We start from the raw sequence: 13,010 nt of genomic DNA, 5'->3' as shown, positions 1-13,010 counted from the left end.
AATCATCATGAAATCTAGCAGTGACTAGGCTTGCCCACTTGTATTGATGTGGAAGAACAATGGGGACCTGTGGATATGCACTGACAGGTAGCTGAATGCATGCACTGTTAAAGATGCCCACCCGCTTCCTCACCAAGCAGATGTTCTTGCTGCTCTGGGTGGAAATGTATTTTTCTCCACTATGGATTTAACGTCAGGCTACTATAATGTGCTGCTGCATGAGGATAAGAAATACACAGTGTTCTCTTCCCCTTTGGGCTTGCATGAGTATAACAGGCTTCCTCATGGTCTTTGTAATAATCCTGCTACTTTCATGTGGATGATGCTCTCCATCTTTGAAGATCAAAATTTCTTAAGTCTTCTGTGTTCTTTGGATGACCTGTGAGTGTTTGGCAGATCAGAGGAAGAGAGTTTACAGTGGTTCCGCATGGTGTTTAATCGGTTGAAAGAACACAACCTGAAGCTTTCACCTGCCAAGTGCAACTTCCTGAGGCAATTTATAAAAATTTTGGGTCATATCATTTCTCAGGAGGGTGTTGCTAATGATCCAGATAAGGTGAAGGCTATTGTGAATATCTCACAATCAGATCTGATGGAGTCTAACAGCATCACGCCATCTGAAAGCAAGATCTGCTCCTTCCTTGGCATGGTGGTTTTCTACCAGCATTTCATTGAATACTGTTCTGTACTTGCGAGGCCACTGTTTGCACTCACAGGGGGTTCTAAGCGGCCGTGCAAAAGTAAGGGTGTGAGCAGGCCTGTGCAGAAGAGAAAGCTCTGTCCTCAGGACTGGTCCCCTGAGTGTACAGAGGCTTTTCAGAATCTTAAGGTGGCACTGGTGAACAGTGTGCCATTCGCTCACCCAGATTTCACTCAGCCTTTCCTCTTGTCTGTCGATGCATCCATTAGGGGTCTGAGGGCTGTTCTGTCTCAGGTGCAGCAGAATGAGGACAAAGCTTGGCTGATTGCTTTCATGAGTAATTCACTGAATCATGCTCAGTCAAAGTATCCTGCTCATCAGCTTGAATTTTTTGCTATGGAGTGGGCTATCTATAGCAAGTTTATTCATTGGTTGTGAGGCCACAAGTTCACAGTGTGGACAGACAATAACCCGCTCAAGTATGTCTTGACAAAGCCGAAGCTTGATGCTTGTGAGTAATCATATATCGCCTGACCAGAACCCCTTATGCCGATCTGCTTAAAGAGGCAGAGATCTTACATGTGGATTTAGTCCAGGATAATGTTTCACTTGTCTTCTGAGTTTTCTGACATTAGAGAGCAGCAAGCAGCTTCCATGTCTGGCTGTGTGTGTGTGTGTGTGTGTGTGTGTGTGTGTGTGTGTGTGTGTGTGTTGGGGCCACACATGTCATTCAGAATGGCACAGGAGGCAGGGTCTTGTGTGCAGAAGTCTCAGCTGTGCTGCAGTCTTCTCATCACTGGGAGCATGGTGCTAGGCTTAGGGCCATTTATCATGCTCAGCAGTTGAAGGCTATGTCTATGACTGATCAGAGTCCTTTGCCTGTTCTTCATCATGATGGGCTGTGTGACAGGCTGTGTCAGGATGCTACTATCAGCAGAGTTAGGTTCTTTGTTTCTAGAGGCCGGTGACTGTCCAGGTATGAGAGAGTTCATGAATTCTGGGAAACTCTGAGAACCTTGAGGCAGTGGGGTAAACTCACCATATAGTTGGGTGTACTTTACAGGGTGTCTAAGAATCCTGTCATTAAAAATAAATAAATAAATAAATAAATAAATAAAATATAAAAAAAAAAAACTTTCAGTATGTGGTGCCTGAATTGCTGAGACATCTGGTGTTAAAAGGGGTTCATGATGAGGCAGATCATCAGGGCCACTGGCAAACTTTGTGGCTGGCCAGACAAAGATTTTTCTGGGACACCCTTGAAAAAGACATCAGGGATTATGTTCACAAGTGCAAGAGGTGTGTCATTAGCAATATTCCGGAACCTGAGGCTCGGATCCCTCTCGTTTCCATTGCTACTTCAGCTCCCTTAGAATTAGTATGCATTGATTTTTGGTCAGCAGAAGATTCTAATAACAAGTCTATTGATGTCTTGGCAGTGACCGACCACTTTACTAAACTGGCATTTGCATATCCCTGCTCTAATCAGTCTGCAAAGTCTGTAGCTCGGGTTCTGTTGAATAATTTCTTGTGTGTATGGTTTCCCTGCGTGTATACACTTCAATCAAGGGGGGGGGGGGGGGATTTTGAGAGCTCTTTGATTGCAGAGCTGCTCCTGTTGGCTGGTGTGGAGAAATCTCACACCCCACCATGTGGGAGATCACAAGGTGTAGATCTGGAGGGTCCTCAGACATCGAGTGTTTTGGTAAAATGGGATGTATGGATGCTGTCAGTCCCCCACTCGCTTGCTCACTTGAGTTTGTTGATGGTGTAGTGGCTGCTGCTTTCTGTCCCGGGGCTCCCTCATGACTGTGTTACCTTCTGGCTCTCCCATTTAAGTTATGCTGTCATAGTTAGTTTTTCTGGAGTCCCTGCTTGTACTCAGCACAAAATGTATACTGTTCCTACTTATTCAGGTGACATTGGGCATACCTAACAACCTGTTTTCTCTTTCTCCCAACCCCAAATCTGTCCCTCTGAGTTACATGTCAATCCTGGGATCGAGGTGCTGACCTCTTCTGCTCCTCAGAACCTGCCTGATCCATCCTGATGCCCTGTCTCTGGTTGGAGTCTTATCACATCGCTGCTGTGGAGGATGGCCCCATATGGACAGTTTAAAGTCACACTTGGAAGACACTCTGGACACGTACAGTCATGCTTTTATGGCTGAGGACTACAGTTGACTTGCTAACTTTAGGACTGCAGTTGTCATGAACAGTTTTGCACTCAAGTTTCCATCAATGAAGAGTTTATAACATCAACGAAATTGATTTCATGTTAAAACTGTTCACGTTATCATCATGTTGTCTGTTGTTGCCCAAATGAGGATGGGTTCCCTTTTGAGTATGGTTCCTCTCGAGGTTTCTTCCTCATGTCATCTGATGGAGATTTTCTTTGCCACCATCGCCACAGGCTTGCTCATTGGGGACAGATTAAGGATAAAATTAGCTCATGTCTTAAGTCATTCAAATTCTGTGAAGCTGCTTTGGGACAATGTCTATTGTTTGTTTATAGAATACGGTGACCATCCAGGTGTGAGAGAGTTCATGAATTCTGGGAAACTCTGAGAACCTTGAGGCAGTGGGTTAAACTCACCATATGGTTGGGTGTACTTTACAGGGTGTCTAAGAATCCTGTCAGTAAAAAAAAAAACCTTCCAGTATGTGGTGCCTGAATCGCTGAGACATCTGGTGTTAAAAGGGGTTCATGATGAGGCAGATCATCAGGGCCACTGGCGAACTTTGTGGCTGGTCAGACAAAGATTTTTCTGGGACACCCTTGAAAAAGACATCAGGAATTATGTTCACAAGTGCAAGAGGTGTGTCGTTAGCAAGATTCCGGAACCTGAGGCTCAGACCCCTCTCATTTCCATTGCTACCTCAGCTCCCTTAGAATTAGTATGCATTGATTTTTGGTCAGCAGAAGATTCTAATAACAAGTCTATTGATGTCTTGGTGGTGACCGACCACTTTACTCAACTGGCGTGTACATATCCCTGCCTAAATCAGTCTGCAAAGTCTGTGGCTCGGGGTCTGTGGAATAATTTATTTTGTGTAATGGTTTCCCTGCATGTACACACTCCGATCAAGGGGGAAATTTTGAGAGCTCTTTGACTGCAGAGCTGCTCCTCTTGGCTGGTGTGGAGAAATCTCACACCACACCGTATCACCCCATGGGGAATGGTCAAGCAGAGAGGATGAACTGCACTTTAGGGAACATGATTCGAGCTCTACCACCCAGGTCAAAGGCCAAGTGGCCTCAGATGCTTAACACACTGACATTTGCATATAATTGCACCATACATGAAACCGTGGGCTTCCCCCCCCCCTTTCTTTTTAATGTATGGTCGCACTCCCAGGTTGTCCATCGACTTGATGTTTAAAAGTGTTCTGCTGCATGGGGATACAGTGGACATAGACCAGTCCCCCCAGGATTTCGCAGGCCTTTTTTGTGATTGTTGGGGGCTAAAATGTCTGATGTAGCGGGGGAGGGGGTTCCAAAAAATTGCGATGAAAGTTGCGGTGTTTTTTAGGTTTTTGTTGCGATTACATTGCGGGAGGAAGTGAAAGTTGTGAGAAATTGTTGCGATTTTCTCTTTTTGTGATTAAAATTGAGTGATATGTTAAATATTAAGTTATGACTGACAAACTATTGATTAAAAAAAAACAAAGACACTGAGAAATGGTCCTATAAACAACTTAACCAATATAAAAGATTACCAGGACTCCAAAAATGCAGAAAAATAGGCTTTACTGATCCAAATGCACCTGTTGGTTCAAAAGTTAAAGTGCAGAGAACCTCACAGCACAACATGAAGTTACCTTAAAATATCATATAAATGCCTCAGCTTTCATGTAAGAAAAAAAAAACTATTAATACTAGTACTGTGTGCAGGCAGTCCCTCCTGAAGACTAAATTAAACAATAATTATAAACTAATAAAATAAATGGCTCAGGCTTCATAGAAGAAAAAAATAATTTGAACAGAATCTCACAGTATGATGCTGAAGCTGCCTAAACAATGGAAAATAAAATACCATTTTGGCAAACATGTAGGCATCCATTAATTTATTGTATTAAGTAAAAAAATAATGTAAAGTGCACACAGTCCTTCACTGTAAACATAACACACTTTCAGTAACAGAATTTAAGCCTACATAAACACTGACTCGCACACGCTGCTTCTCTTGAATGTATACATGGAAGTAAGCAGTGTTGCCAGATACTGCTGATGTTTTCCAGCCCAAAATATGTTCAAAACTCGCCAATATGCACCTGAAAACCCCCAAACGGGCGGGAAACCGCCCAATCTGGCAACACTGGAAGTAAGGCGGAAGGTAGTCACCTCAAGACGACGCCAACGATTGGTCAAATTTGCGGGAAAGTTGCGGTGATTGGGTATAATTGCAACACCGCCCTGAATTCGTGGGGATTGGTTGAATTTGCGTTGAAGTTGCAAATCGCAACATCGCGAAATCCTGGAGGGTCTGACAGACACAAATGTAGAGTCTTTGGGGAGGGATCTGAGGGAAGCCATGACCTTGGCTCAATCTAATGCTGAGAAACAGCAGCTGAGACAGACAGAGATGTATAACAGGAGAGCAAAGGGTCAGCCTGTTAATGTTGGTGACAGAGTCCTACTGCCCAACAAGGGTGAAAGAGGAAAAAGAAAACTGGCAGATAGATGGGAGGGCACAGTGTACATGGTTGTCTCAAAAAAATGATGCTATTCACACTTATTGCATCAAGAGTCCATCAGGTAATGTGAAAATAGTGCAGAGGAACCTTATCATGCCAGTTAACTTCTTGCCATTTGATGACTCTGATGATGCTGATGATCAACTGTCAGTTTCTGGGGGCAGTGTTAGTGTGGCTGTCAGCTCCCAGACCGAGTTAGACAATGGCACTGATGACAGGACAGTCAGGTGGGTTGCTGGTCTTCCTGATGACTGATGCACACAGTGATGGCACGGGAGATATTGAAACTGTGGACAGAGGAAATAGGATGGGGCTTGCCTCACTTGAGTTTGAAAATGAGAGTGCCTCTGTGTCCTCTGGCTGCGAGAGTCCGGTATGTGCTGTGTCGGATGTGTGTGTTGGTGGGTCTTTGTCTGTTGACTCCTGGTCAGATGTTTCTTTTCCTGCCCACACTGGGAACGTGGCATCAGGTGGTTCTCCTGTTCAGCAAGGGGGTGATGTGTGCACCAAGCAGGGTAGACTGGTCAAGCCAGTGAATAGGCTAATTCAGCCCATCTCTGTTCAGTGGGTGCGGAATCTTTTTAGAGGAGCTCATTTGAGCATATTCACATGGATCTTTTGATAAGTTTCCTTTCCACAATTTTCCTGTATATATTTTTCAATTCCTCAACACACTGTGTACTTTCCTTTGAGGGGAGAGTTAGTATTAGTCCCAGTCTATTGTATTGGACTGTTTCTGCAGTTTGGATATTTTTTTTTATATGATGTGTATCAGGCACCTTTACTGTGGTTGGTGTGTGTGTGTGTGGGGGGGGGCATTCTCACCACCTAGTCAAATCACTGGAAAGCTTTCTTTTGCTGATGGACCAGTCCTGAATTGGGGTAACTCATCTGCACTCTATTTGACAGTTAGGATTTCTTGTGTTGTTATCTTCATGTCTTTTGTTCTGTATTTCTGGGTCTGTATTTGTGAAGCTTATTTCCTTGTGATTTTTTTTAGCTGGATGAAATTCAGTGAAGTCAGTGGGGGTGAGTGTAGCAGGGTTGGTTGTGTTTCTCTGAATTTCCACACTCAAGAGGGTCCGTCCCCCCCACGTCTGTGTTAGGGTAGGTGGAGGAATGGCGAAGTTAGGATCCACAAGCAGAACACAGACAGTAATCCAATAAATAATATGATTTAATTGAAGAAAGGGCATGGCAAAAAGGTAAACAAACAGGACAAAAAACAAATGGCAAAAATAGTCCGGACAAAATGAGACAAACAACTTGACAAAAACATGAGACAGGCAAAGACAAAAATGCTGGTGCAAAAAACCATGAACAAGAAAAGACCCTTCGTGCAAGAAACAATGAATCAGAAATAACCCTTAGTGCAAAAAAAACACCGTGAACCAGAAGAATGCCCGTGTAAAAACCATGAACAAGAAAAAGTCACGAGAGAGAATAACCATGAACAGCAAGAGAGGCACAGAAATGGCTAAAGAAGCAAACAAGACGGTCTGGCTGAGTCTGAGAACGGCTTATTTATACACAGCAGTGAAAACCAGGAAGTGACTACGGGTGAGAGGGAATTCCTGTCCCGGATCCGTGCTGGTGTGAGAGATCCGTAATCTCCGGAGTGGATGTCCGGGGCGGAGCATGACAGTCTGTGTGCGTTTTATTTTTTTACTTTCCCATGCCTCTGGTGTACAGTGGTCTGTTCCCACAGTGGACCCCCTTAAGTTTTGAGATTACCCCCTGCCCTGTCTCTTTTGCTACTGTCCAGCGTCAGAGGAGCTGTGATGCGGCTTGCTCGCTACATGCCTGACTTTGTGTTTTGTTTTCTTTAACATATCGGCGTCAGAGCAATAAAGTACAGCAGACCCAGCCTGGTTGTGGCATCTCTTTAAATCACACAATGCAGAGAAAGAGAGTGGCAGAGTCAACCTTCTCCGTTACACCAGCAAAAGTCTGATACGCCGATAAACAGCGAAAATTCCAATTAACAAGTTATTTTTTAATTGATTCATATGTAATTAATCTAGAAAGTAAATCTGATTCTCATGAACACATTTCAGTGTCTTATTGAATAATGCATTACAGTTTAAACAAGATAAATCAGTTGAGTTCACTGTGTAGAAGAAGGAACATGATGCATGAGCATCAGTGTGTCGAGAGAAAGCAAGACTGGGCTTTGGATATAATTTTACTGGGATAAAAGTCAAAAAGACAATCAATTCTGTTTGGAAATTTCAGTTATAAAGTGATGATCTGAGTCGTGTGTGTGTGTGTGGGGGGGATATCAGGAACTCACTGTAGTGTCTCCAGTGTACAGTGTGGATTCTCCAGTCCAGCAGAGAGCAGCTTCACTCCTGAATCCTGCAGGTTATTGTTACTCAGGTCCAGTTCTCTCAGTCTGGAGGAGTTTGAGCTGAGAACTGAGGACAGAACTCTACAGCTTTCCTCTGTCAGTTTACACCGACGCAGACTGGAAGAGAAATGATGAAATCTGTGAATATCTGATGGATAAATGAGGTGTGTTCCAGCAGTTGTGGAATAAAGTGTCTCCCTGAACACAAGGTTCTGATGTCAGAATAAAAATATAAAATAAAGAGACTGTGTGTTTGTACTCGGACAGATCCACCTGTCTCAGCTCATAGGAGATGATGGATTTAACTACATTTTTTTTTATAATCTACTGATAAAATGGATTATATTTTTTAATCTATTTTTATAATCTACTTGACTGTACTTTTATTTGATCTCATTCATTTTTACCTCTATTTTACATGTTTATTATATTTGTTATCTTATTTAGCAACATTTATCACACTGAACATTAACTTTATGATTTTATTGGTTTTATATCCTCTTGATTTTATGATTTCATGATCGATTTTACTATTTTTGACTGATTTTACGATCTTATGGTTGATTTTCATGATTCTATTTGGTTTTATGTCTTTCGTCTTGCCTCATTATTTCCTTCTTTCGATTCTTCTTATTCGGCCGATCATGTATTTAACTGCATTTGTCTCAACTGTAAAGCGCTTTGGGTCACCTGCTGTTTTTAAATTCACTGGAGAAATAAAGTGACTTGACATGAGTGTGGAGAGAGAAAGTAAGATTGGGCCTTGGATATAATTTTACTGGGATAAAAGTCACAAATAAAAACACAATCAATGCTGTTTGGAATTTTCAGTTATAAAGTGATGATCTGAGTCCTGTGTGTGTGTGTGTGTGTGTGTACCTCAGTTTCTCCAGTGTACAGTGTGGATTCTCCAGTCCAGCAGAGAGCAGCTTCACTCCTGAATACTGCAGGTTATTGAAACTCAGGTCCAGTTCTCTCAGTCTGGAGGAGTTTGAGCTGAGAACTGAGGACAGAACTCTACAGCTTTCCTCTGTCAGATTACACCAACACAGACTGGAAGAGAAATGATGAAATATCTGAATATCTGATGGATAAATGAGGTGTGTTCCAGCAGTTGTGGAATAACGTGTCTCCCTGAACACAAGGTTCTCATCTCATTATCTGTAGCCGCTTTATCCTGTTCTACAGGGTCGCAGGCAAGCTGGAGCCTATCCCAGCTGACTACGGGTGAAAGGCGGGGTACACCCTGGACAAGTCGCCAGGTCATCACAGGGCTGACACAGACACAGACAACCATTCACACTCACATTCACACCTACGCTCAATTTAGAGTCACCCGTTAACCTAACCTGCATGTCTTTGGACTGTGGGGGAAACCGGAGCACCCGGAGGAAACCCACGCGGACAGGGGGAGAACATGCAAACTCCACACAGAAAGGCCCTCGCCGGCCACGGGGCTCGAACCCAGACCTTCTTGCTGTGAGGCGACAGCGGTAACCACTACACCACCGTGCCGCCCTTAATTCCCTGTCATGAATCAATTAAAAAAACCCTTTGAATTGTAATTAGAAGTGTTTATAGGTGTATCAGACTCTTGCTCGCCGTGGTGTGAAAATTGTCCATGCAGACGCTCATCAAAGTTTCCAAACCTGTCATTGCTTAACTCTTGAATATTTTTTCTCGTGAATACTATCATTAAAAAGTGTCTAATCTCTGCTTTCCAAAGAAATGTATCTGGTTAAGATCTGTTCAGTACTTTGGGAGTAACAGCAGGTTGAATTCGGTACAGCAGAGAAACTCTGCTCGCGGGACGTCAGGAAACTGCCTGTGCTTTTCTTTTTGAGTCACGAGAAAGTGGTCAGGCGCTCTCTCTCTCTCTCTCTCTCTCTCTCTCTCTCTCCTGATCGGTTTCCCACTGGATTACTCGTCAATATCAGTCAGATCACTTTTAAAGGAATGTTCTCTCGCTCTCACTGCTTCTGATGAAGGATTCAGCAACATTTTCCCTCTGCTAGTTTTGATGTTCTGTTTCACGGTACACTTTGAAGTGAGTTTCTATAGCTTTACCTACTTATTTTTTTTCAAATCAAACTGATCCCTGTAGATAAATAATTTAGAATATAACTGTTGCTGTTTTGATGAACAATATTGAGATCTTAGTGGTCGGAATGAGATTTTAAAAACCGGAAGTCAGAAATGCGAGTGTCAGTTTCAGTTCAGTTAATGTAAATTGTTTATTGGATGTGCATCAGACAGTTTTTTTTTAGGTTTGCCTTGAAAGCTGTGAATATTAATCAAAATAATAATTTATATTCTTTCATATAAACACTAGTCGGCCCTACTGAGAAATACAAAGGCCGACAGAGCACAAAGAGGGGATTAGAAATAATCTTTTATGACTTTTTTTGATGAGTGTAATGATTTAATGTTTAAACTAATTCGCATAATAAATACAAATTCAATACAAATTTTCTTTCTCTCATTTTTTGATTAATTTTTAAAACTTTTTATTCAGTCTACAAACATCTATGTTCCTGCCAATTTCCATGTAAACATCTTGAAAAATAAATAAAAAGTTATGAAGAAAAAACATTTGATCTCATTGGTTAATGAGGCCCATTTTGGACCATGTGATCCTCATACAGGATATTACGGCAGTTTTCTAAAAAATTAAGCCTTTTTTTTCAATCTTTGATTTGTAATATCTCAAGAATGGATAAACATATTTAATTCTGTAAAAAGTCTGTTGTTCTGCATTCAGTTCTGAATTCAGTGAGATCAGTTTCAAGCAATTTGGATTGAATTTGAATTTTCCCCTGAGATGCCTACTGTTTAGATCTCGTGTCTCCACCTCTATCCGTCTCTTTCCCTTTCTTGTAGTTAAATTCATCATCTCATATGAGCTGAGACACGTGGATCTGTCCAAGTACAAACACACAGTCTCTTTATTTTATATTTTTATCAGAACCTTGTGGGCGGCACGGTGGTGTAGTGGTTAGCGCTGTCGCCTCACAGCAAGAAGGTCCGGGTTCGAGCCCCGTGGCCGGCGAGGGCCTTTCTGTGCGGAGTTTGCATGTTCTCCCCGTGTGCGCGTGGGTTTCCTCCCGGTGCTCCGGTTTCCCCCACAGTCCAAAGACATGCAGGTTAGGTTAACTGGTGACTCTAAATTGAGCGTAGGTGTGAATGTGAGTGTGAATGGTTGTCTGTGTCTATGTGTCAGCCCTGTGATGACCTGGCGACTTGTCCAGGGTGAACCCTGCCTTTCACCCGTAGTCAGCTGGGATAGGATCCAGCTCGCCTGCGACCCTGTAGAACAGGATAAAGCGGCTACAGATAATGAATGGATGGACATGGAATTAATCTAGAAAGTAAATCTGATTGTCATGAACGCATTTCAGTGTCTTATAGAATAATACATTATAGTTTAAACAAAATAAATCAGTTGAGTTCACTGTGTAGAAGAAGGAACATGATGAATGAACATCAGTGTGAAGAGAGAAAGTAAGATTGGGCCTTGGATATAATTTTACTGGGATAAAAGTCACAAATAAAGACACAATCAATTATGTTTGTAATCTTCAGTGATAAAGTGATGGTCTGAGTCGTGTGTGTGTGTGTGTGTGTGTGTACCTCAGTATCTCCAGTGTACAGTGTGGATTCTCCAGTCCAGCAGAGAGCAGCTTCACTCCTGAATCCTGCAGGTTATTGCCCCTCAGGTTCAGTTCTCTCAGTCTGGAGGAGTTTGAGCTGAGAACTGAGGACAGAACTCTACAGCTTTCCTCTGTCAGTTGACACCGATACAGACTGGAAGAGAAACGATGAAATCTGTGAATATCTGATGGATAAATGAGGTGTGTTCCATTAGTTGTGGAATAAAGTGTCTCCCTGAACACAAGGTTCTGATGTCAGAATAAAAATATAAAATAAAGAGACTGTGTGTTTGTACTCGGACAGATCCACCTGTCTCAGCTCATAGGAGACGATGGATTTAACTATGTTTATAATCTATTCATAAAATAGATGTTTTGAAATCCATGTTAATTATCTACTTTATTTTACTTTTATTTGATATTTATTTTTATTCTATTTATTTTATTATTTTTATCTTATTTAGCTACATATTTTTATCACACTGCACATTAACTTCACTTTATTGGTTTTATATCCTCTTTTGATTTTATGACTGATTATGATTTCAAGATTGATTTTACGATCTTATGTTTGATTTTCATAATCCACTCACTGGGGGTGAGTAAGCGTACTCTTGGTGGCGGTCCCAAGCCCGGATAAATTGGAGAGGGTTGTGTCAGGAAGGGCATCCGGCGTAAAACTGTGCCAAATCTAACATGCGGATTGAAAAGAGAAGATGTTTCATTTTCATGATTCTATTTGGTTTTATATCTTTTGTCTTGCCTCATTATTTCTCTCCTTCTATTCTTCTTATTCATGCCTATCATGTATTTGATTACATTTGCCTCGACTGTCAGGAGCTTTGGGTCAACTGCTGTTTTAAATATGCTGGAAAAATAAAATGACTTGAATGTAGAGAGAAAGTAAGATTGGGCCTTGGATATAATTTTACTGGAATAAAAGTCACAAATAAAGACACAATCAATCAATTCTGTTTGTGATCTTCAGTTATAAAGTGATGATCTGAGTCGTGTGTGTGTGTGTGTGTGTGTGTGTGTATACCTCAGTATCTCCAGTGTACAGTGTGGATTCTCCAGTCCAGCAGAGAGCAGCTTCACTCCTGAATCCTGCAGGTTATTGTCCCTCAGGTTCAGTTCTCTCAGACTGGAGGAGTTTGAGCTGAGAACTGAGGACAGAACTCTACAGCTTTCCTCTGTCAGATCACACCCACACAGCCTGGAAGAGAAATGATGAAATCTCAGAACACTGATCTCAAACACAGAAATCAGAGGACAGGACGCCACATCAGCACATTTACAGGAGCAGCGACGTCTTTCTGCACTCCACAATCTCTCAGCTACAATTTATTATCACACCATTAGCTCATGGACAGAACACACACGTGAGAGCAAGCAGCCTCTCTCTCTCTCTCTCACACACACACACACACACACACGAATACAATCTTCTGTAAAAGTACCAGAGGTTGGTTTGCAGATGATCAGAGTCATTATTCACAAGCATTAATCCTAACAGTGCAGTTCATCCATCCATCCATCCATCCATCCATTATCTGTAGCTTCTTATCGTGTACAGCAGGGGTCACCAAACTACAGCCCGCGGGCCAGATCCGGCCCGCCACCCCCTTTTGACCAGCCCCCCAGCCCCTCTGCCCCCCACCACTTGAACCGAC

At 42.3% G+C, this 13,010-nt stretch overlaps 1 protein-coding gene across 6 annotated transcripts in view; it reads right to left on the bottom strand.

Annotated features, from left to right (window-relative positions):
- LOC132886365 (NACHT, LRR and PYD domains-containing protein 3-like) overlaps positions 1-13,010 on the bottom strand; it is a 40,461-nt gene that overhangs the window by 17,924 nt on the left and 9,527 nt on the right. For 4 of the 6 annotated variants that reach the window (XM_060920926.1, XM_060920928.1, XM_060920930.1 and 1 more), the window contains exons 7-10: positions 12,380-12,553; positions 11,318-11,491; positions 8,567-8,740; positions 7,631-7,804 (exon numbers count right to left, since the gene is read on the bottom strand). In XM_060920926.1, the coding sequence (XP_060776909.1) occupies positions 7,631-7,804; positions 8,567-8,740; positions 11,318-11,491; positions 12,380-12,553 (696 nt within the window). The remainder of the gene's footprint in view (positions 1-7,630; positions 7,805-8,566; positions 8,741-11,317; positions 11,492-12,379; positions 12,554-13,010) is intronic. The other 2 variants (XM_060920929.1, XM_060920927.1) reach the window with 2 other exon arrangements.

This window comes from Neoarius graeffei, chromosome 5 (genome assembly GCF_027579695.1).
Source record: "Neoarius graeffei isolate fNeoGra1 chromosome 5, fNeoGra1.pri, whole genome shotgun sequence".
In the NCBI taxonomy this organism is placed as follows: domain Eukaryota; kingdom Metazoa; phylum Chordata; class Actinopteri; order Siluriformes; family Ariidae; genus Neoarius; species Neoarius graeffei.
Note: the sequence above shows the minus strand (reverse complement) of the source record. Positions and strands in the feature narration are given on the sequence as shown.